The following is a 23,746-nucleotide window of genomic DNA, read 5'->3' on the forward strand; positions in this document are numbered from 1 at the left end:
TTTCTGGAGAACCTACTGCTATTAAATATTTCTATAGCGCTCTCAGATGCAGCAGCGTTGCACAGAGTCACAAAGAGGGAAAAGCACAGCCAAGTCTGGCCCTGGACTCTTTTTTTCACCCCCCTTTCTGGAGGACCTACTGCTATTAAATATTTCTATAGCGCACTCAGATGTACGCAGCGCTGCAGAGTCATAAAGAGGGAAAAGCACAGCCAAGTCTGGCCCTGGACTCTTTCCTCCCCCCCTTTCTGGAGGACCTACTACTATTAAATATTTCTATAGGTCTACCAGACAACCAGGCTGCACAGAGTTATAAGTAAGAAAATAGTCTCTCCTCGAAAAAGCTTACAACTTTTTTTTCTCTCCAAAAATTTAATATACAATTTTTCTATAGGTCTACCAGACTACACAGGCTGCACAGAGTTAAAAGTAAGAAAATAGTGTCTGCTTGAAAGAGCTTACAACTTTTTTTCTTTCCAAAAATACCCTGCTGAAAGCACAGAGAGAAGTTAGAACAATCACCCTAACCCACCCAAAACTTTCTGCCTCGTCCCTCAGCACAGCGGGAAACAAAAGTTCCGACGTTGAAGGGGCGGACCTATGGAGCATGGGCGAAATAGATCGATGTTAAAAAACACTATGCAAATTACCCTTCCCTGCTCACGGTGAAGGAGTAGGGGCGTGGAAGGACTAATTTGCATAGCGCGCCAAGGCGTTGGACCAATCGAAATACAACCCCTTGGCGCGCTATGCAAATTGCCCCTTTCCAGCCCGCACTCCACCGTGAGCAGTGGTGTGATTCATGGAAAATCCTTGTAGCAGCGCTGTAGCACTTAATTCAGCAAGCTTACTTTGGTCGCTAATGCTGTTTCTTCTGCTCATGCTCAGTTAGAACTGATCTGAGCATGCGCGGAAGAACAGGCATTATCCGAAGCTTGCGTGTTGAATTAAGTGCTGCTGAAGATGTGGTTCAGGCAGGAAAGGTCTGTTCACCTTCAAGTACGGGGTGCAGGCAAACCGGAAGAAGCAGGCGCTTGACAATTCATGCGCGAACCACCGCCGAGTCGCGAGTCCGATATCAGATGCCGGAACCGGTCCGGCGCGGTCTCTGCAGCTCACTTAAAGTAACTGGGCGGTGCGGTCGGCTGAAACACGCTAGGGAGAACACTATTTGTTTCTTTGTTTTTTACAGCTACTTGTATCACTTACTGTTAGCCACTAATACTGCTAACTAGAGCTGCCCGATTCACTTCAGTAAATCGATTTGAATCAATTTGTTTTCCCCCCAAAATCAGACTCACTGATTCCGTGACCAACCCTCCTCCCCCGGTGAGACCTGACATACCTCCGGGCCTCCTAAAGCAGCAGTGGCAGTGGTGGCCTACCAGCAGAGGCAGTGCTCTGAACAGGCTGTTCATGGCCTACCCTGCTGGGGCTTTCCCTCTGCCGTGTCACTGATGATGCAGCAGAGGGGAAACTCTGGTGGGGCAGGCCACATGCAGGCTGTTCACAGCACTGTCTCTGCCAGCTGGCTGCCACTGCTTTAGGAAGCCCGAAGGTATGTCAGGTCTCACCTGGGGGGGGGGGAGAGGTGGTTGCAGTCGGGAGGTTCTACACAGAAGGATAGGAGGGATGGAAAGCTGCTACACATGGGGGAGAGAGGAGAGAGAAATAATTTTTGGACATAGGGTGGAGGAAGGGAGACATGCAGCAAAGAGGTAGAAAGGGGTGAGAGGGAGAAATCCTGCATATGGTGGAGAGAGGGAGACATGCATGGAGAAGACAGGGAGAAATGTTGGACATAGGGTGGAGGGCAGGGAGAGATGGTGCATGGGGAGAGAGAAAGAAATGTTACACATGATAATAGAGGGGAGGAAGGGAGAGACTGACCCAGAGCACAAGGCAGGGAGAGAGAGAGAGATGGTAGACACTGGGAAAGAAACAGAAATGTTGGATATGCAGTGGAAGGGAAGGTACAGAGATGGAAGATGGATGGTGAGCATGGAGAAAGAAGAAAATGTCAAATGGGCAGAAGACTCTAGTGAGTGAGTTAACGGAAGACAAACAGAAACCAGAGCCTGGAACCAACATGATTTGTATAATAAAATGATAAGACAACAAAGGATAGAAAAAATAATGTTATTTTCCATTTTGTGATTACAATATGTCAGATTTGAAATGTGTATCCTGACAGAGCTGGTGTTAGACAGTGAGTGTGAGCTAGGACCTAAAAGAGAGAAGAAAATTTTTTTTGTTTACACCACAGCACCAGCATGGGGTGGGTGAAGAGGCTACAAAATAAACCTACCAGGGCATTTGAAGAAGCGCCTGACTGGGTGAGAAAATCAAATCAAAAAATCAATTCAATAGGCCAAATTGAATCGAAATTTTTTTCCCTGAATCAGGCAGAATTTATAGTACTATACTGTTCTACCACCAGTAGCTGTCAAAATAACTGCCTTCACTCTGTCTAGAAAGTTTCAATAAATTGTCTCATAAGAACATCAGTATTGCCATTCTGGGACAGACCAAAGGTCCATCAAGCCCAGGATCCTGTTTCCAACAATGGCTAGTCCAAGCCACAAGTGCCTGACTAGATCCCAAAAGAATGAAAATAGGTTTTATGCTTATCCCATGACCAAACAGTAGATTTTCCTCAGCCCATCTTAATTATAGCTTATGGATTTTTCTTCAAAGAACTTAAACTCTACTTTGCTAACTGCTTTTACCACATTTTGTGGTAACAAATTCCTGAGTTTAATTACACATTGAGTGAAGAAATATTTTCTCTAATTCATTTTAAATTTACCACAGTACTTACTGCTTTGTTGAGTATCCCCTTGTCCTTGCAGGAACCACAGGCTAAGAACACCTGCTCTAAATTTATGTCCCACTAGAAGAGTAGTAAGACGTTAAGAAAAAAAGCTGTCATTCTATTTGTTTGCTCTACTTCTAGGATTGTAAAGATGCCTGTTTTTCGACAAGTTGGGGAAAGACAACTTCCCCATGAAATAATCTTTATGGCATGGTCACCTAAGAGAGATCTGATTGCACTTGCTAATAAAGTTGGGGAGGTAAGCAAGTCATTTATTACTAAATTCATAAAAAATGCAAGGGGGTTAGTTTTGCATATACTTTAACTGGTGTCAGCTGAAGATGTTGGCAGCTGCATGACTCCCTTCATGGTAGTCAGTGCTAGCATTCCTGACTTCCATCTGGCTGGCTCCAATGCCTTCCCTCTGCTGCATCCTGCCTATGCGGAAATAAGAAGTTGCATGATAGAAGCCGGAATGTAGCGCAGGGAGGGCCCTGGTGCCATTCAGAGATAGCCTTTCTCAATTGTTACAGCTGTCAACAATCAGTAGCAAACTTGGAAAACAGAAGAGGGAAGAATACTGAACATGCATGGGGTGCTGGAGTTGGCAGCTGGGAATGCTGCCACTGACTGCCCTTAGGGGAATTATGGCAGCTGTAAAATTCTTCAGCTGGCGGTGCTTGGGGAACACTACCAGCTAAAGTATTTAATTTTAAAAGTGAACGATTAGGGGAGCAGGAGAGAAATGGGACAGAAAGGGAGGGTAGGAACAGAGAGGAAATGCATCTGCCCACTTATTCTTCTTGTTGACCCATCCAAAATTTGCTGTTTCGCTATGCCACTGGGTGGATCTGATGGCAACTTGGCAAAATTTCAGGCAACAAGGTTCTTCAGTTAAAGGAGAGAACCAGGTTCAGTGGGGTTAGTTGCCTTATCCCAGCTGTGTTTGAATTTTTAGAGTTCGTTTTGCATTTCCTTCATTGTCAGTGATAGGGTGGATGGTCCAGAGAATACAGGATCATCCAGATCTAGTGGTCTTGGTAGCATTCAGCTGGGCCTGAAGAACATGGTATACTGACCTGATGGTGATCAGGATAGAAGATACTGTGGCTTCCTCTAGTCAAAGTGATTCTATACCAGGATCTGATGGATGCCAGGATCGGATAGTCATATCAATTCTCTCTTATGACTTGGCTGTTGAGTATTCCTGGTTAGACAACCTTGCAGTCTCAACACTAGTCATTTATGACCCTATTGAAGACAAGGAAGTAGTCCATTTCTTAGGCATATATCAGAGTATAGAGATATTTGAAGCATGATGACAGGAAAGGCAACTTCTCCTTTCAAGACAACCTTACTCTTGCTGCTGTTATTCTTTAAGAGAGGTCAAACTTTTAACTCAGAATCCAAATAGTGGTACAGTATTATTGTGCTGCAGAGGATACGTTCAGGGGGAATCAAGAACAGTGGTACTATGGAATCTCAACTTGATGTTCAGGGCATTAGCCACAAGAGCATCCTTTAAACATGTTTCACCCAAAATGGTGTGTTTGGTGGTTATTTCTGCAGGTTCTTTCTGGTAAAGATCCCTATCTAGTTTTCAAGGTTCAAGTTTTCTTTTTTTTTCTTTTTTTTAATATACTGCCTATCATAACAATCTAAGTGGTTTGAAAAATAAAAAATATATAACAGTTAAAATAATAAATTCCAAAAAAATACAAATGTACAATTCAAATTAAAAAGGAATAGGGAAGAAGGCAGACAAATAGGAAAGGGAAAAGAATAAGGAGATGTTGATCACAGGTTCACAGACCGACTGAACCAGTTAGTCAGGGGATTCAAGAGTGCAGCAGTGAATTAATTTGGGAAATCTAGGTTGAAGTAATGGGCTTTAAAAGCTACCTTAAATTGCTTATAAGAGGATTCTAATTAAAGGTCTAATGCAAGGCCATTCTGAAGAAGTGGTGCAGTTACTCTGAAAGTGGAGTAGTCTGTTGAGTTGAATCTTACTGTAGTGTGATAGCAGCAAGAAGTTTAGTTCAGTAGAGCAAAGAGAATGGGAAGGTGCACATGGGATCTAAGAACTAAAAAGTAATGAAGGACATCTAGTACATGGGGTTTCTGCAGGCAACTGGGAACCAGTTTTCTTCCATCATTAGATGGTCAAAGATTTTTTTTTTTAGCTTTCTGAATGTAACTACAGTATTTTATATTAGTTGTAATCATGTAATGGCAAGAGGGGGTCATAATCCATACGGTCCATTCCTTATTCCCCATATAGTTGATGTTCACATTCTTCTGAGATACCCTTTTCCAAGGGTCATGCAGATTTCTTTTGGTTATGAGTTCCATAGTTATGGTCCCAAATAACAAAAGAATACACTCTGGGCTTATAGCAAAATATTCACAGCATTTACTAAGTCGCACTTATATTGTGCTCAGAGAACTTTTACAAGGTAAAAACACTCTGTCAGTGAACTAGAAAGCCCACCTTTGAAAACGTCTCAAGTTTTCAATCATTGCACCACAATGAGTGTATAAAGTACTTTTTATCAAATTACTTAATATATTTAAATGGAAAGACAAAAGTCAATTCACCACATCAAAAAGTAAAAAATTCCAAACTTAGCTGCATGTAAACGTGTGAGTAAGTACAAATGGGTCTCAGGTCCTACACGTTTCACAATCAGCTGCTTCAGAAGACCCTGATTGATGCAGGCAAAATAGCTCACATTTCTTTCTCTTTCTGTTCTCCCACTTCTTTTTCTGCTCAAGACGTCATTTGATCTATTTATAGTATTATACACTTGGGTTTACAGTGTTTGATTTATCCCCGTTTTGTTACGGGAAACCCAAATAACAAAAGGCAGAGCATCATGCAACATCAGTGATGCCATTGTGCTTTCTTGTTAGGAGTTTAAAATTGTTTAGGTATGTTTTAAGCACTAAAAGAAGTTACTATTTTACAGTGTCATGCGCTAAACATGTGCAAGCAGGGAGATTTATTTTATGCACAATATATGGTAACATAACAGTTTACCTCTGTTTCTCAGGTTTTACTTCATCGGCTAGCAAACTTTCAACGAGTCTGGAGTTTACCACCAAATGAAAACACTGGAAAAGAAGTGACATCGCTTGTATGGAGACCTGATGGCAAAAGTAATATCAATTAATAAAAAACATATGGTGTCATATTCAGTATCGAAGTCAGGTTTTAGCAGTGCAACACATTTGCTTGGGGAAATCTCTGCCTTGTTAACATCTTCCAAGAAGATACTGTTGCCGTCCCCCTAGCCTAAATGCTGGAAACATTTTGTATTGCTGGTGTAATAAAACAAATCCAGATCCAAAGAGATCTTTATATGTTCTGTTTTCCACACATAACCTAGTGTCTAAATTAAGCCAGTTGAAGTTTAAATCCCATATGGTAACAATATTTTGCGTTATATAAAAATAAATGTGCCTATTCATTAGGCTGCATTCAGTGTGATGACCCCAGTGCTGTTTATACTTGGAGAAGGTATCTTGTGATTCAAACTCATGCTGTCATAATTTAGTCCACAAAATTGTTTGAAAATAAGGAATATGGAGTGGTTTTTTTATTCCTGTTGTATATTTTCTCTTGCATTGGAGGCAGTATTTGAAATCACAGATGTATGGATGTACTTATTCTGTTTAAGTGTTTATATGGTACTCTAGCCCAAGACACCTAGCAACAGTAGTTGAGGGTATAGTGAAACAGATTCCATGAGGAAGAAGAATACTCATAACTAAAGTATGTGGGAACCTCTAATGTAAAAAGTTTTCTATGTGAAATGAAATTTATGGGTTGATTCTACTGCTGTCCCCAAGAATCTGTGTTACCATGAATGATCAATTTGCATTAAATTTTACCTGCCAGGGTGGGGTATTGTGGGAAGAGCATTACACATTTAGGATCTGGAGCTTCTTCAGGCAATACTTGGTTGTTACTTGTAGATCTCAGTCTGCTATCTAAATAGCTTCTAGGTCAGATCAGTTCAAGTTTCTAAATAGATTTAAAATTAGACTCCCTAGTGTGTATTGGGTATAGTTTGCTCTTATTTTGCTTTTATCTGCTGCTGTTCTGATGGGAAGGTTCACCGAGTACAGGAAAATGCATGAGTAAAAAGGTAAGTGCAAATCATTCTTTATCCCAGGACAAGCAGGCAGCATATTCTCACATATGGGTGACGTCAGTCACAGAGCCCCGATGTGGACAGCTTCACAAGCCGACTTGCTTGAAGAACTTGTAGAAAGTTCGCGACTGCCGCACCGCGCATGCGCAAATGCCTTCCCGCCCGACGTAGGGCGCGCATCTCCTCAGCGTCTCCTCAGTTCTAAGTTTTCCGCAGAGCTGAGAAGCCCTCGTTTCAAGGCTCTGCGTGAGAGTTAGTTCTTAACTCGTGCCTTCTCTTCACCGCAGCTCGTGTAATTTTTTTTATTTTACAGGGTCATTTGTGTAGCGTCTTAAAAAAAAAATTATTGTTTTTTTTGTCATGTCATGGCGGGGCCTACTCCGTGGTCTCAGCCTGCGGGCTTCCATTTGCCCACGGCCGTCTTTCATTCCATGTCCCGACTGGTCACGGGGTTCAAGAAGTGTAGCCGGTGTCAACATGCGATCTCTCTCACTGACCCACATAAGTGGTGTATTCAGTGTTTAGGACCTGATCATCATCCAGAGTCATGCACCGCTGTGCTACACTTCAAAATCGAGCCCTCAAACAACGTCGTGTTCAACTTGAAAAGATTTTCAGGAGTATGGATCTTTCTTCAGCTAAAGCCTTGACCCTGATCGTGACCTCGACTCCGTCGAAGTCTTCTATGAGGTCCAAAGCTTCGACCTCGACCTCATTAAAGCCTTCCTCAATGGGGAAGTCCTCATCCTCGGGGAAATCCGCAAAATCGTCTCCGGAGAGGCCGTTATCTTCAGTGTCTCCATCAGGTAAGCTACCCAAGCCAGTCCTTCAGGAGTCACAGCCCATTCCACCAGCAACCTTAGTGGGACCGGTTGCTTTGAGACTTCCCAAGAAGCGTGCCTCAAAATCGAGGCAACACTCTTCTTTGAGGTCATCTTCCTTCGAATCTATAGCCACACCAATTATACCAGCTCCAGTGGTCTCGGTGCCAGCTTTGCAGAATATGTTGGAAACTATTTTGCATCAGGAGTTTGGTAACATGCTTGCCAAATTGACTCCTGCCTCAACCCTGCTTCCTGCAGTCCAGCCTGAGCACTCAGCAGTATTACAAGGAGTCGAGTCCTTGAGAGTGCCTCGAGGTCAATCTGAACACTCTATATAAGGAGCCAAGTCCTTGCAAGTTTCTCGACCTCAATCTTCAAATTCCAGTCCTACCTCACAGCATAAGACATTGCCATCTTCGAGGCACAGGACGAGGACACCTCAACATTCCTCATCGAGGCTGGATTTGAGATCACTGCCCCATTCTTCGAGGCATAGTTCATCTCCACACCATCTGTCGAGGCATTTGTCTCAACCCAGGTCTTCTTCTCGAGGCAGACCGTGTTCATCAAGGCATCAAGACTAGTCAAGGCCAACGATTCCCTTATCGAGGACATCTACTATAGAACCTCACATCTAAAAACCACAGGTTTCTCGCCAGTCAAGCTCTGCTCCTGTGAAGCTTTCTTCATCTGGTTCCTCAAAAAGAAAACATTCTGCTTTTCCTACTCATTCCAGAAGTGGACTTTCATCTTCATCTTTGCCTATGGATTCAGATCTTCGGTACCAGTATTCCAGAGAAGCTTCACCTTCTTTCTCTGCTGTAAGGGGTACTTCGAGGAGCTCTCGTTTACCTTCACCGCAACAGGGCCATCCCTCTTCTGGTCCAGTGTCCTTTACTAAGTTTCTATGTCAAATGTGTAAAGATCTCAACATTGCCTTGGAGTCTGATTCGAAATACTCTCTTTATGTCTCACATTCGCTTATGATATCATCTTCTGTAGGACCCCTGAGGAAGGAGTGTTCCTTCAAAACACAGACCGTGTCGGGTCCAGTCCACAGGAATATTGGGACCAATCGTTTAGGATTTATACTTTTTATGCAGTCCATGCAGTATGCATTTTGTTTTTAGATTTTTGTTTTTGTTTTTGTGATTTTAATAAACTCCTGTACCCTGTACATTCTCTTGCTGCAGCCAAAAAGCAAACAAGATGCTAAGAATTATTTCTAAAAGGATGGTTAACAAGACTAAGAATGTCATAAAGCCTCTGTATTGCTCCATGGTATGTCCTCACCTTGAGTATTGCGTTCAGTTCTGGCAGAACTAGAAAAGGTTCAAAGAACAATGATCAAGGTGACAAAGGGGATGGAACTCCTTTTGTATGAGGAAAGATTAAAAAGATTAGGGTTCTTCCGCTTGGACAACTGAGGGGAGATATGATTGGAGTCTATAAAATCCTGAGTGGTATAGAACGGGTACAAGTGGATCAATTTTTTTACTCTGTCAAAAATTGCAAAAGCTGTGGGACACTCGGTAAAGTTAAAGAGAAATACTTTTAAAACCAATAAGAGGAAATATTTTTTCATTCAGAGAATAGTTGAGCTCTGGAACACGTTGCCAGAGGTTGTGATAAGAATGGTTAATATAGCTGGTTTTAAGAAAGGTTTGGACAATTTATTGGAGGAAAAGTCTGTAGTCTTATTGAGACAGACATGGGGGAAGCCACTGCTTGACCTGGACCAGTGGCATGGAATGTTGCTACTGTTTGGATTTTTGGCAGGTACTAGTGACCTGGATTGGCCAGCGTGAGGATGGGCTACTGGGCTAGATGGACCCTTCCAGGGCCGTCAAAGGCAGTGTGTTTGGCCCAAAAAGTGCAGGACTGCAGGTCTGGAAACAAAAAGTGCCGGATCCCGACAGGGGGGAGGGAAAGAAGAAGATGTCAGACCTCTGTGAGAAGAAAGATGAGGAAGGACAGGGGAAGAAGTTGTCAGACTTCTGTAGGAGGAAAGATGGGGAGGGAAAGGGGAAGAAGATGCCAGACCTCTGTGGGAAGAAAGATGGGGTGGGAAAGGGGACGAGCAGAGAGAGGTAGGAGATGGTGCACAGAGATAAAGAGGAGAAGGGGAAGGGCAGAGAGAGGGAGGAGATGGTGCACCTGGATGGAAAGGGAAAGGGCAGAGAGGGAGGAGATAGTGCACATGGATGGGGAGGAGTGGAAGACATGGAAAAGTAGAAAGATTGAGAAAGACGCAGAAAAATGGAGGAAAGTTGAATGTTAAAAGTTAATGCCAAAGATGAATGTAGGGCAGAGGGTGATGGAGAGAAAAATAGCAAATGGATAAGAAGGTCTTGTAAACAGTTAAAAGCACAGACAGAAGGAAGTGCAGGCAGGGCCTGGGAAAAGATGATTAGAAAAATAAATTCACCAGACACCAAAGGTAGGAAAAATGATTCTTTTTTCAGTTCAATGATTGAAATATGTCAGTTTTGAGAATTTACATCTGATGTCTATATTTTGTACTGTTCAAGAAGAAATGCATTTCTCTCCATTTCTCTGGTGGTGTACTGTATGCAGAGTCTGGCATCATGGGTTTCAGTTGTGTATATTAGGACTTTTAGTTTGTGGTCCTGTATTTGCATAGGGTTCACTGTGTGACCAAGGCCAGGTGTTCTGGTAGGAATGAATGTTGAAAAGCACTATTGGCATCATTGCCCTAAGTAGGAAGATATTTGTTGGCTCTATTTCAGCCCTTTTGGACCCGAAATGGCCCTCGCTTAAAAATTAGTGAAGACCACTGTCATGTCTCACAACCTTGATTGTGTCCTAAATGATTTTACCATCCACTTCTGAGATGTGCATCAAAAACATGATACTAATCCATGCAATTCCCAGTGGGGATAGGACAGAAGGAGCAATGTTATCACCCTGTTGCTCTTGGGTGCTCATACAGCATCAAAAGCAGAGAAGTTTCAGACTTAGATATCAGCGTTGGTCCAAATTTGGAGCTCAGTGCTCTTAAAAGCAGAAAATTCAGTGCCTGACTGTGAATTAGTTTCATAATGCTGTCTAATAAGTTCTAGGGTTTACTTTTTTTTCTGCAATGCTATAAAATAGTGTAATGCTTAGAACTGTTTGTGGTATGGCGGTATATAAAAATAAAATTGTTGTTATTGTTATTATTATTATTATTAATATTGTTCTTGTTTTAGTTTTAGCTTTTGTCCTTGCTGACACACTGCGAGTGGTATTGTGTGATGTTGAAAAGCCAGAGAGCCTGCACTCCTTCTCAGTGGATTCTCCTATTACTTGTATGCACTGGGTGGAGGTAACAGAAGAAAACAGGTAAGCTAGGCTATGGAAGATTTTCTGGAGTAGAACACTGCACTAAAACTGTATCTTGGAATAGGAAAGTAGTGGATTGTTGAAAGCATCTTCTTTAAATTGCTTTTAGTGGTTTTTTAAAATTATTTATTTTCCATTACGATTACAGCATTATAAGCCATTACAAATGTCCTTAGTATAATCCTAAACAAAAACTGTGGATACAGATGTTCTGGAGATAATTTATTAAACCCTGACATATAAAACCATGAAAATTCAATTCCACCAATGAAAACAAAACCTGTGGGATTTTCATGGTTTTATATGTCAGTGTTTAATAAATTATCTCCAGAACATCTGTATCCACAGTTTTTGTTTTCAATGGTGGATTGTTTTCACTGTGAATCATTGGGTCTCCCCATTTTCTTTGTTGTACTTAGTATAATCCTAACCATGTGAACCCCTATTGCCACCTATTTTGTAAGTAGTAGCTGCAGTAACCAATGAACACAGAATACATCTACCGTATTTTCACGCATATAACGCGCGCGTTATACGCGTTTTTACCTACCGCGCATACCCCTCGCGCGTTATATGCGTGAGCGCGGTATACCAAAGTTTTAAAACATAGTTCCCACCCCGCCCGACGCCCGATTCACCCCCCCAGCAGGACCGCTCGCACCCCCACCCCGAACGACCGCTCGCACGCGCTCCCACCCGCACCCGCATCCACGATCGGAGCAAGAGGGAGCCCAAGCCCTCTTGCCCGGCCGACTCCCCGACGTCCGATACATCCCCCCCCCCCCGGCAGGACCACTCGCACCCCCACCCCGAACGACCGCTCGCACGCGCTCCCACCCACACCCGCATCCACGATCGGAGCAAGAGGGAGCCCAAGCCCTCTTGCCCGGCCGACTCCCCGACGTCCGATACATCCCCCCCCCCCCGGCAGGACCACTCGCACCCCCACCCCGAACGACCGCCGACTTCCCGACAATATCGGGCCAGAAGGGAGCCCAAACCCTCCTGGCCACGGCGACCCCCTAACCCCACCCCGCACTACATTACGGGCAGGAGGGATCCCAGGCCCTCCTGCCCTCGACGCCACCCCCCCTCCCCCCCGAGAACCTCCGACCGCCCCCCAGCCGACCCGCGATCCCCCTGGCGACCCCCACGACCCCCCCACCCCCCTTCCCCGTACCTTTGGTAGTTGGGCCAGAAGGGAGCCCAAACCCTCCTGGCCACGGCGACCCCCTAACCCCACCCCGCACTACATTACGGGCAGGAGGGATCCCAGGCCCTCCTGCCCTCGACGCAAACCCCCCTCCCCCCCAAGAACCTCCGACCGCCCCCCAGCCGACCCGCGATCCCCCTGGCGACCCCCACGACCCCCCCACCCCCCTTCCCCGTACCTTTAGTAGTTGGCCGGACAGACGGGAGCCAAACCCGCCTGTCCGGCAGGCAGCCAACGAAGGAATGAGGCCGGATTGGCCCATCCATCCTAAAGCTCCGCCTACTGGTGGGGCCTAAGGCGCGTGGGCCAATCAGAATAGGCCCTGGAGCCTTAGGTCCCACCTGGGGGCGCGGCCTGAGGCACATGGTCGGGTTGGGCCCATGTGCCTCAGGCCGCGCCCCCAGGTGGGACCTAAGGCTCCAGGGCCTATTCTGATTGGCCCACGCGCCTTAGGCCCCACCAGTAGGCGGAGCTTTAGGATGGATGGGCCAATCCGGCCTCATTCCTTCGTTGGCTGCCTGCCGGACAGGCGGGTTTGGCTCCCGTCTGTCCGGCCAACTACTAAAGGTACGGGGAAGGGGGGTGGGGGGGTCGTGGGGGTCGCCAGAGGGATCGCGGGTCGGCTGGGGGGCGGTCGGAGGTTCTTGGGGGGGAGGGGGGTTTGCGTCGAGGGCAGGAGGGCCTGGGATCCCTCCTGCCCGTAATGTAGTGCGGGGTGGGGTTAGGGGGTCGCCGTGGCCAGGAGGGTTTGGGCTCCCTTCTGGCCCAACTACCAAAGGTACGGGGAAGGGGGGTGGGGGGGTCGTGGGGGTCGCCAGGGGGATCGCGGGTCGGCTGGGGGGCGGTCGGAGGTTCTTGGGGGGGAGGGGGGTTTGCGTCGAGGGCAGGAGGGCCTGGGATCCCTCCTGCCCATAATGTAGTGCGGGGTGGGGTTAGGGGGTCGCCGTGGCCAGGAGGATTTGGGCTCCCTCCTGGCCCGATATTGTTGGGGAGTCGGCGGTCCTTCGGGGGGGGGGGAGGGATGTATCGGACGTCGGGGGGGGGGCATCAGGCTTTCAGGATGGGGACAGACCTTCAAGGGGGGACAGTGCACGGAAGTCAGGGGGGGTGAACAGAGAGTCGGGACAGCGCACGGAAAGTCAGGGCGGGCGAAAGGAGCGTCGGGCAGCATGCGCGGTATACCCGTGAGCGCGGTATATCAAAGTTTTTGTGCAAATCATCGTGATTTCTGCGCGCTATATTCGTGTGCGCGTTTTATACGGGTGCGTGTTATTTGCGTGAAAATACGGTACTCTCCGTTCCCCAGTCCCACCACTGGTGCTAAAAAGTAAAATCTACAGGATACCTGAGTGCACCTCACGATAAGGCATTATAAGCTGAGGTAAGCACAGTTAATGCTTCCCTCTGCTTAGAAAAAGGACCCCTTATTCTGTACAAAGGAGCATCAAGTGAAATAGTCGGATTTGCAGATGACATATCAGCGGAAGAAGCAGTGGCTTCCCTGGCTCTCAGCCCGTTGTTCTAATCATTAGTCTATTTCTAGGATGCTAGAGGTTGGAATTAAAGTCCATTAAATATTTAGTACTATTCAACTGCATACAAAGTAGTACACAGAGTGAGGGTTGGCCTTGCTGCTATATTGTGTTAACAACTGACATGCACAGGCTCTGTTTTGAATAAAAGCTATGCTTTGAAAATTCAAAATTTGTTATTCAGTCTGTAAGTACTGCTGGATTTGCAGGAGAACTTTCAATTAAACAAGGATAAGGCCTGCCGAATTAGCAGCTCAATAAATCAGAATTTAAGTAGTTATGGAAGCATTGTCGCTGATTCATATCGAGCATATTGTGATCCTTTCTTTTGTTATTTTCCAGTGTGCTCACATCCTTTTACAGCACAGAGGAGGAAGCAAATCTTCTTTTGCCAATTCTGCCGGCATTACCCAAAAAGTAAGCATGCTGCAGCAGGATCCACTGCCTTCCTAGTACCCATATGGGCATGTTTTCATAGTTTTGTTTAATGAGGTTGAATTAAAGATCACTAAATTGTCATTGCACCTGAAAGGATTAAGTAATTTCTACATTTCTATTTAATATAGCTACAGCACCACTGCAAAAATTTTCAGGTACTATCATATCCTTTAATATCTTTTTTCCTGTGGTACATGAATTAGGTTTCTTAATGTAGTGTCTTTTAGGTTAATTAAAAATGTTTTTTCTTTGTTTGTTTTTTTTTTACGTATTTTAGTGAAGAAAAATCTGATGAAATCATGAAGCTCCTAGGTGATGTAAGGTAAAATTTTTGAAATAGGATTAATAAAATAGTAATCCAAGAATGAGGTAAAAAATATGCAGGATGGAATTAAGTTACGTGGAACTTTTATCACCCCCTTCCCTGTAAAACCGCCTCACATTTGAAAAGTGCATCAGGATAGTAGTAATACTTACCCTGTAGGGAGTCAACCATTGTGCAGTAGTGATAACTAAAGGGTAAAAATCACATAAAAATTACTCTACCTAAACTACTACCTGACTACCTAAACTATTTTTGCTCAATAAATACATATTTGTGTCTCTAGTTAATGCTTGCTGAAGTAAGTATGCTTTTAAGTACTTTCTAAATAGTAAAAACTGGGTGATGGTCTGCAAGTTAGCAAGCAGTAAATTTGAGAGTGTACAGTCAACTACACTTCTCCCTCCGTATTCGCGGTTTCGATTATTCACGGTTTTTAGCTTGCTGGCTTCTCCCACAAATTACATCAGCTTGCATAGAGAAATCACTGATTCCAAGGATTTACAGAAAAAAAAAATTGCTGATTCTCAGCATTTTCTTCACCTTGTTTTGCCTCTCCTTCAGGAACAGGCTGGGTCTCCCACCATGTTATTCACGGTTTCACCATATTCACTATGGCTTTTAATAGAAAACAGCGAATAACATATGAAAAAGTTATTCGCAGTTTTTCTGTATTTGCGGTTCTGTTAATCCCCTATCACAGCGAATACTGAGGGAGAAGTGTACAAAGAATACCTTAAAAACAAGCATTAAAATCTTAAACTGAAGGATCTATAAAACTGTTAACCAATGTAAAGCATATAACATAGGGGTTATATGCCCAGACTTTGAGCATCTGTGAGTATGTATGCTGCTGCATTTTGAACTGTCTGAAGGGCACGCAGGAGCATCCTGAACCAGAATTGTTCCCTGAGTGATGCACCTCCCAACCTGCTTATTGCATTTGTAGCTACTGCAGGAGAGACAATGGATTGGGAGCAATTAAACACCACTTTCTTCCAGATAGGCAAAGGAAATTGCTATCGACATATCTCAGTGGAGAAAAAAACCTCAGTATATACTGTACTTAATTAATAACAGCATTTGCTCCAAATCAAACAAGCACATCTTAATCTTAGGTCATTTAAAAAAAACTTCACAATTATTGTCAGTGCAGACCATCCAAAAAAAACTCTGGGAAAACTTACATAACATAAAACATAAAATCAATTTCTAAACTGCATAACCTTAAAGTTCTACGCAGTTTGCAAAAGACTAATAAAATGTAACAATTTGGAAATGAGAATGAAAACAGTTGCCTAAGAAACAGATAGCGTTTCAAGTGTCTCCTCAATTCTAGATAGGAAAATGAAATGGTAAGCAATTGCTTGAAATCTTTATCCCAAATGGCAGCCTGATATGAGAGCATGCGTTTGTGATATCTTTTAAACTTGCATCCCTTCACTGATGGATAGACAAATAAGACGTGAGTTTTGTGAGAGAATTTTTGAGTAGATGCTGAAAATAAATCCATCAAGTATAGGGACAAAATAGGATTCTTTAGCACTCTCCAGACCAGTAGAGGTTAACTTTACGATTGGGTATATATCTAATCATGACCAGCAGGTGGAGACTGAAAACAAAACTTTGGGACAGTATATCCTAGCCCCTCCTCTCTATTTCCCTCAGTCTTCTTTCAGTCTCCAGCAGGTGTTGAGTGATCTGTACCCATCTCCCTTGGTAGGGCTGTTGGAATTTGTTTAGAGGTTTATTGTCCCTGTTTTTAGCCGGACGGAGCTTGGACGGACTCTGTTTGGGGGTTCGTCCGACCTCGGGGGTGTCAAACCCGGCGGGTCACGAGCGGGGTCCCTCCCCCCACTTCCTCCACCTCCCCATATTTTTTTAGAGGAGCCTCAGCAGTAAGCCTTGCCCCCTAAATCAAGCAAGGCATATTGCTTCGAGAGCCTGTGGAGTCTGTTCTGTAAAAAAAAAAAAAAAAAAAAAAATCCTGAGGTAGTGCTGGTCTGGAGGGTTGTATCCCTTTAAGAAAACTGTATTTTACTGTATTTTTTCAACTAACCGGCACTTTTTTACAGCTAGGTCGCGTATGGAGCAATGAGCACTTCTAAAGGGAAAAAGTGCTCATTGTGCTCCAGACGCGAGGCACTCGCGGCCGGCCTGTGCAAGCGGTGTTCAGGCCGGTGCGGTGGAGGAGCTCCGTCGGCAGCGGCTGCAGGCGCCCAGAGCTCCCCGCCGATGGTGCCTCGCGAGTCGGCAGGGAACGGTGGAGAAGCCCGGTCTTCTCCGTCCGCCCACGGAGGGATTCCCCGAGCCGCCGACGGTCGGGTTTTAGAGGATTCCCTCTCAGCTGATATTTTGACAGCTGATGCCGGCTTGCCTGTTTTAGCGGCTGAGACTATTCAGGTCTCTCAGCCGCTTCAGGCTGTGGAGGGAGCTGTTTTGGCGGGAAAGACGCCATCTTCTCTGTCTGGCCCCTCCATTTTGTCTTCCACCTCAGGTGACCTTCCCCCTGTTTTGTCTAAGCAGGGGCAGGTTTCTGCTGGGTCCCCTGCTGTGGCAGGGAGTCCCTTGGGACCCTCGGGGGGTTTTTCCCCTGATTTTTTCTTTTCATTATGCAAAGCCTATTTTCAGGCGGCTGGGGGTCCCGGTTGCGCCCAGGGGGTCTCGGGGGGTGGGGTTTCCTCCGCGCTCCCTGCGGCTTTGCCTCTCTCGTCTGACGTGACGTCCCCTCCGCCGCCTCTCTTGTCCAAGCGTCCGCGGGTGTCGTGGGACGAGGATTTGTGGTCGGAGGAACGTGTCGGTATGGAGGAGGACCTGGACCCTTCTGAGGAATTCCAGGACCCTCTGGAGGGGACGGAAGCTGGCGGCGGGTTGTCGGGTTTCCCGTTCTCCAGTGACGAGGCGTCCGTGGTGCGCCTTTTTCAGAGAGATGAGCTGCCTGACCTTATTCAACAGGTTTCTTCGGCTTTGCGTTTTGAGGACGCGCCGCCGGAGACTCCGCGTGTGGGGGACCCTCTGTTACGAGGGATCCGTTCCGTTTCCCGCTCTTTTCCTATGCATCAGGATATTCGGGATATTATTCTTGAGCAGTGGAAAACGCCGGAGACGCCGTTTCGGCTGGCGCGCAGCATGGCTCGCCTGTATCCCATTCCTGAAGGGGATCGGGCTACGTTAGCTTCGCCAGTCGTCGATGCGGTGGTCTCGGCTATTTCCAAGCGGCATACCGTGCCTGTTGAGGGCGGTTCTGCCTTGCGGGACTCTGAGGAGCGCAAATTGGAGAACATCCTTAAGCAAAATTTTCAAGTCTCTGCTTTTGGGGTCCAGGCGGCTATTTGTGGGGGACTGGTCGCTCGCGCCGTGTTTCGGTGGGCGGAGCGGGTCTTGGATCGAGAGTCTGACGACTGGTCTCTGGTGGATCAGGAGGTAGCAAAGATTGAGATGGCTGCCTCATTCCTCTCGGATGCTCTGTATGACTTGGTGCGGATCTCGGCTAAGTCCATGGCTTTTGGCGTGGCCGCAAGGCGTGTGTTGTGGCTGCGCGCTTGGGCGGCGGATGCTGCGTCCAAAGCTAAGCTTACTAAATTTCCCTTTCGGGGGTCGTTTTTATTTGGAGAGGACTTGGATAAGTTAATTCAGACTCTGTCGGACTCGAAAGTTCCCCGTTTGCCGGAGGACCGTGCCCGCCCGGCGTCTCGGGGGGGTGCGGCCCGGGGGCGTTTGCGGGAATTTCGCAAGTATCGCCCTGGGCGTGGGGCTGCTTCTTTCCAGTCTCCGGGGTTTTCCCGGGGTCGGTTCTTCCAGCGCATGCAGCCCTTTCGGGGGGCCCGTCGGGGGGCAGGGAACCCCTCCGCCGGTTCCCCCGCTTCCCGTCCTGCACAATGACGCCTTGCCGGCGCCCCCCTTGGTTCCGGTGGGGGCCCGGCTGCGCGACTTTTTTCCCAAATGGGCCGAGATCACGTCCGATCAGTGGGTCCTGGAGGTGGTGCGGGACGGTTATGCCCTGGAGTTCGCCCGCTCTCTGCCGGATTTTTTCCTCGCTTCTCCGTGTCAGACTCCGGGGAAGAAGCAGGCTTTTCGCCAGACCCTTCAGCGCTTGCTAGATCTCAGGGCAGTAGTTCCGGTGCCCCCCCCGGAGTGGGGCACGGGCAGGTACTCCATTTACTTTGTGGTGCCCAAGAAGGAGGGGACTTTTCGGCCCATCCTCGATTTGAAAGGGGTCAACAGGGCTCTCAAGGTTCCCTCTTTCCGTATGGAAACGCTGCGGTCGGTCATTCTGGCGGTTCAGCCGGGGGAGTTTCTCACTTCTCTCGATCTGACGGAGGCCTACTTGCATGTTCCTATTCGGACCTCTCATCAGCGTTTCCTGCGCTTTGCGATCTTGGGTCGGCACTATCAGTTCTGTGCGCTTCCCTTTGGGCTGGCCACGGCTCCCCGGACGTTCACCAAGGTGATGGTGGTCGTCGCGGCAGCCTTGCGGTCGGAGGGCATTCTGGTACACCCCTACCTGGACGACTGGTTAATTCGGGCCAAGTCGTTGCAGGAAAGCTACCGGGTTACGGCTCGGGTGGTGGAGTTTCTCCGGTCGCTGGGCTGGGTGGTCAACCTTTCCAAGAGTCGGTTGGTTCCGGCTCAGCGTCTGGAGTACCTCGGGGTGCTGTTCGACACCTCCTTGGGGAAGGTCTTCCTCCCAGAGGCCCGGGTGAGCAAATTGCAGTCTCAGATTCGCCTGCTTTTGGCGTCCCGGTGTCCTCGGGCGCGAGATTTCCTCCAGGTCCTGGGGTCGATGGCGGCGTCCCTGGACGTGGTGAGGTGGGCGCGGGCCCACATGCGTCCTCTTCAGTATGCTCTGCTCCGGAGGTGGTCTCCCCAGAGGCACGGGATGGATGTTCCGGTTCCCCTGCGAGGCTTGGCGCGCTGCAGTCTGCGTTGGTGGCTCCGGACCCCTCACCTAGTTCAGGGGGTGGGTCTGGATCTTCCGCAGTGGACGGTGCTCCTTACGGATGCGAGTCTCCTGGGTTGGGGGGCCCAGTGTCTGGGTCACTCTGCTCAGGGAACCTGGTCCACGGAGGAGGCCTCCTGGTCGATCAACGTGTTGGAGACCAGGGCGGTCCGGCTGGCGCTGTTGGTTTTCCACTCCCTTTTGTTGGGCAAGTCGGTCAGAGTCCTGTCGGACAATGCCACGGCGGTGGCTTATGTCAATCGTCAGGGGGGCACCAAGAGCACTCTAGTGGCGCAGGAGGCGGCTCGGCTCATGGTTTGGGCGGAGTCGCATCTTCTGGACCTCTCGGCCTCTCACATTGCCGGGGTAGAAAACGTTCAGGCGGACTTCCTCAGTCGTCACTTCTTGGATCCGGGAGAGTGGTGTCTCGGCGCCGAGGCGTTTCAGTTGCTAGTGCGTGCTTGGGGGCAGCCCCTGATGGATCTGATGGCTACAAGTGGCAACGCCAAAGTACCCCGCTTCTTCAGTCGTCGCAGGGACGGTCTGGCCGAGGGTCTGGATGCTCTGGTCCAACCGTGGCCAACGGAGGGGCTGTTGTATGTGTTCCCTCCTTGGCCATTAGTAGGCAGAGTACTGCTTCGCATTGTTCGCCATCCGGGGCTGGTGGTCTTGGTGGCTCCGGATTGGCCTCGTCGTCCGTGGTATGCGGATCTGGTGAGGCATCTGGTGGCGGATCCTCTTCCTCTGCCTCTCGAGTGCGATCTTCTGACGCAGGGTCCCATTCCCATGTTCGACCCGTCTCCCTTTTGTCTTACGGCTTGGCTCTTGAAAGGGGCCGCCTGAGTAAGAAGGGATATTCCGACAAGGTGATCTCTACACTTTTGGGGTCCCGGAGGCTTTCTACCTCTCGGGCTTATGTACGGGTTTGGCGTCTGTTTGAGGAATGGTGCCGAGCGCGGGGAGTGGTCTCCTTTCGCGCTTCTCTGCCTAACATTCTAGAGTTTTTGCAGGATGGCCTGGATAGGGGCCTGGCCTGGTCTTCTCTTCGGGTTCATCTGGCGGCCCTGTCGGCTTTTCGGGGGCTGGTGACAGGTCAGCGTTTGTCAGCCATTCCTGATGTGATTCGCTTTCTTAGGGCGGCCAAGTTGCTCAGGCCTCCCATAAGGCCCTCGATTCCCTCTTGGGATCTCAATCTGGTTCTCTCTGTTCTAGTGCGCCCTCCTTTCGAGCCGTTGGATGGCTGTTCGTTGAAGGACCTTACGCTGAAGTCGGTCTTTTTGGTGGCCATTACTTCCGCTAGACGGGTGTCGGAGCTTCAGGCTTTCTCTTGTAGGGCTCCCTTCCTGGAGTTTTCAAAGGAGCGGGTTGTTTTGCGGCCTGTTCCTTCCTTTCTGCCGAAGGTAGTTTCTCCTTTTCATGTCAATCAATCGGTGGTCCTCCCGGTCTTGGGTAGTCGGGAGGGTTCTTCTGAGCAACGACAGCTGCGCAAGTTGGATGTCGGTCGGGTCCTCCATGCTTATGTGCAGCGGACCCGGGATTTTCGGAGCTCCGATCATCTCTTTGTGCTTCTGGCGGGTCCTCGTCGGGGGGCTGGCGCTTCTAAGGCTACTATTGCGCGCTGGATCAAGGAGACGATCGCTTCCGCTTATCTTCTGAGTCAGAAGCCGGTTCCGGAGTTTCTCAAGGCTCATTCCACTAGGGGTCAGGCGGCTTCTTGGGCTGAGTCGTCGCTCGTGCCTCCGGTGGATATTTGTAAGGCTGCGGTTTGGTCCTCCTTGCATTCATTTGTTCGGCATTATCGGGTAGATGTTCAGGCGCGTCGGGACGCGGTGTTCGGTGAGCGTGTTCTGGTATCGGCCCTTCGGGGGTCCCGCCCGTGAGAGGGACTGCTTTGGTACGTCCCAATCGTAAAGTTAACCTCTACTGGTCTGGAGAGTGCTAAAGAAGGAGAAATTAGGTTCTTACCTGCTAATTTACTTTCTTTTAGCTTCTCCAGACCAGTAGAGGTCCCCACCCTGTCTGTTGTTGTTGTTGTTGGGGCTGTTGCGCGGGCAGTTTTTGGTTTTTGCTGCGGGTTCTAGTATTTTTCTAGGGCCGGGGAGAATTGAAGAACAGCGGCTGTGGCTCGGCTGGCTTAGCTGGCGAGCTGTGGGGACCTTCTTCCTTCGGGAATTTCTCCTCTGCATTTTCCAACAGCATTTTTTGGGTATGTTATTGGTTACTCCTTTCGGAGTATTGTTTTTTCTCTCTGTTGTTTCCAGTTCTTGGTTCTGCTTGGCTATTCGGCAGACTGAGGGAAATAGAGAGGAGGGGCTAGGATATACTGTCCCAAAGTTTTGTTTTCAGTCTCCACCTGCTGGTCATGATTAGATATATACCCAATCGTAAAGTTAACCTCTACTGGTCTGGAGAAGCTAAAAGAAAGTAAATTAGCAGGTAAGAACCTAATTTCTCCTTTACGAATTCCATGGGAAAAGCCATATCACCAGTTTCTGAAGATGTCATAAACTTGGAGTTAGGTACAGAGTTTTATGGCAGACACCATGTATGATTTGGTTAAGGCTTCAGCAAATAATTTATCCTTGAGTCAGCTGTCTTTCAGGGGTAAGTTATGTTTTGGTGAAGATTTGGAGGAGCTGGTAAAGGATTTGGATGAATCTAAAGTTGCTAGACTCCCTGAGGATAGATGTCATTCAGGGACTCACTCTAAGACCAGGGAGCATTTAGAGACATGAGAAGATATCATTTGGCCAGGCTGAGTGGAACCTAGTGAGGTAGGTTTTGTAGAAGAAGCTCTTCCTTTCATTTGTTTTGAAGGGGTCTCTGTGGAGGCTGAGATGGAGGCTAAGGGGCATCTAAAGCCTTCCAATTAAGTGTTCAAACCCATCCTCCGATAATTCCCATAGGGAGAATGTTGTAGTTGTTTCATCAGAAATGAACCCACATTACCTCAGGTCAATGGGTCCTGGAATTCTCTCACCCTCTTCTTGATGCTTTTCATGTGTCACCCTGCAAGTCTTAGCTTTGTGTCAGATTTTAGAAAGGCTTTTAGCATTGGAAACAGTGTTTCCAGCTCTTCAAATAGAGGTTTTGGCAGATATTTGATATATTTTATTATGCCCAAGAAAAAGAGATTTTAACAGCTAATTCTGGATTTGAAGAGGGTCAGCAGGGTTCTGAAGGTTTCATCCTTTCACATATAAATGTTGTTGTCATAGTGGCAGTCCATCTGTGGGGGGTGGGGGTAGTTCTTGCCATCTCTGGATTTGTCAGAGGCATATTTGCACATTCCTGTTCATCCTGATCACCAGAGATTCTTACATTTTTCAGTGCTCGGCAGTTACTATCAGTTCAAGACTCTCCTGCCATGGAGAACACCCCTGTGCCATGCCTCCCCCCGACCCCCCGAGTCACTGTCTCCCCCAACCCCCCCAAAATGGCAGGAGGGAAATCCACTCCCTCCTGCCACTAGATGCCCCCCCCAAACCTTCCCTGTACCTTTTAAAAAAGTGGGAAGCAGGAAGTCCGCTCTGAGGCTACTGCTTCAGGCCGCCAGTCCTAAATGACAGGTCTTCCCCATGCATCACATGATGCACCAGAAAGGGGAAGGGCGAAAAGCCCCGATTGGTTCAGTCACCTGGATACAGAGGGAGGTAAGGCCTTATTGACTTGGCCGCCTAAGGCCCCTTCCCTTTGGCTTCTCCCCGTGCATCACATGATGCACCAGGGATGGGAAGGCCCGTTATTTAGGACTGGCTGCCTGAGGTAGGACCCTCAGATTGGACTTCCTACTTCCAACTTTTTAAAAAGGTATGGAGAAGGTGGGGAGTGTCTGGTAGCAGGAGGGAGTGGGCAGCCCTCCTGTCATCTTTTTTGGGTTTGAGGAGGCAGTGGCTTGGAGATGCCTGGTGCAGGGGAGGGCTATGGTATGGGGGTGTTCTGCATGGCAGAAGGGATTGGGCATCTGTCCTGCCATTTTTTTTGGGGGGTGGGGAACAGTGTCTCTTTTCTTTTAATGGGACGGATTGTAACATGCACATCATCTGTGCCATTAAAAAAAAGAAACCCTAACAGTAGTGAAAGGAGGGTGCTTCCCTTGTCACTGCTGTTAGGGCTCTGCGCATATGTCAATCACTCAGTAAGCAATTGATCGATCGCGTT

At 47.7% G+C, this 23,746-nt stretch overlaps 1 protein-coding gene across 6 annotated transcripts in view; it reads left to right on the top strand.

Moving 5' to 3' along the window:
- Nucleotides 1-887: 887 nt before the first annotated feature.
- ANAPC4 (anaphase promoting complex subunit 4) overlaps nt 888-23,746 on the top strand; it is a 98,476-nt gene continuing 75,617 nt past the window's right edge. The window contains exons 1-7 of one of the 6 annotated variants that reach the window (XM_033948191.1): nt 888-983; nt 2,957-3,074; nt 5,869-5,974; nt 11,009-11,141; nt 14,229-14,303; nt 14,453-14,479; nt 14,602-14,646. In XM_033948191.1, coding sequence (XP_033804082.1) covers nt 964-983; nt 2,957-3,074; nt 5,869-5,974; nt 11,009-11,141; nt 14,229-14,303; nt 14,453-14,479; nt 14,602-14,646 — 524 coding nt within the window. In that variant the 5' untranslated portion in view covers nt 888-963. The other 5 variants (XM_033948199.1, XM_033948173.1, XM_033948208.1 and 2 more) reach the window with 5 other exon arrangements.

Source organism: Geotrypetes seraphini, chromosome 1 (assembly GCF_902459505.1).
Source record: "Geotrypetes seraphini chromosome 1, aGeoSer1.1, whole genome shotgun sequence".
In the NCBI taxonomy this organism is placed as follows: Eukaryota; Metazoa; Chordata; class Amphibia; order Gymnophiona; family Dermophiidae; genus Geotrypetes; species Geotrypetes seraphini.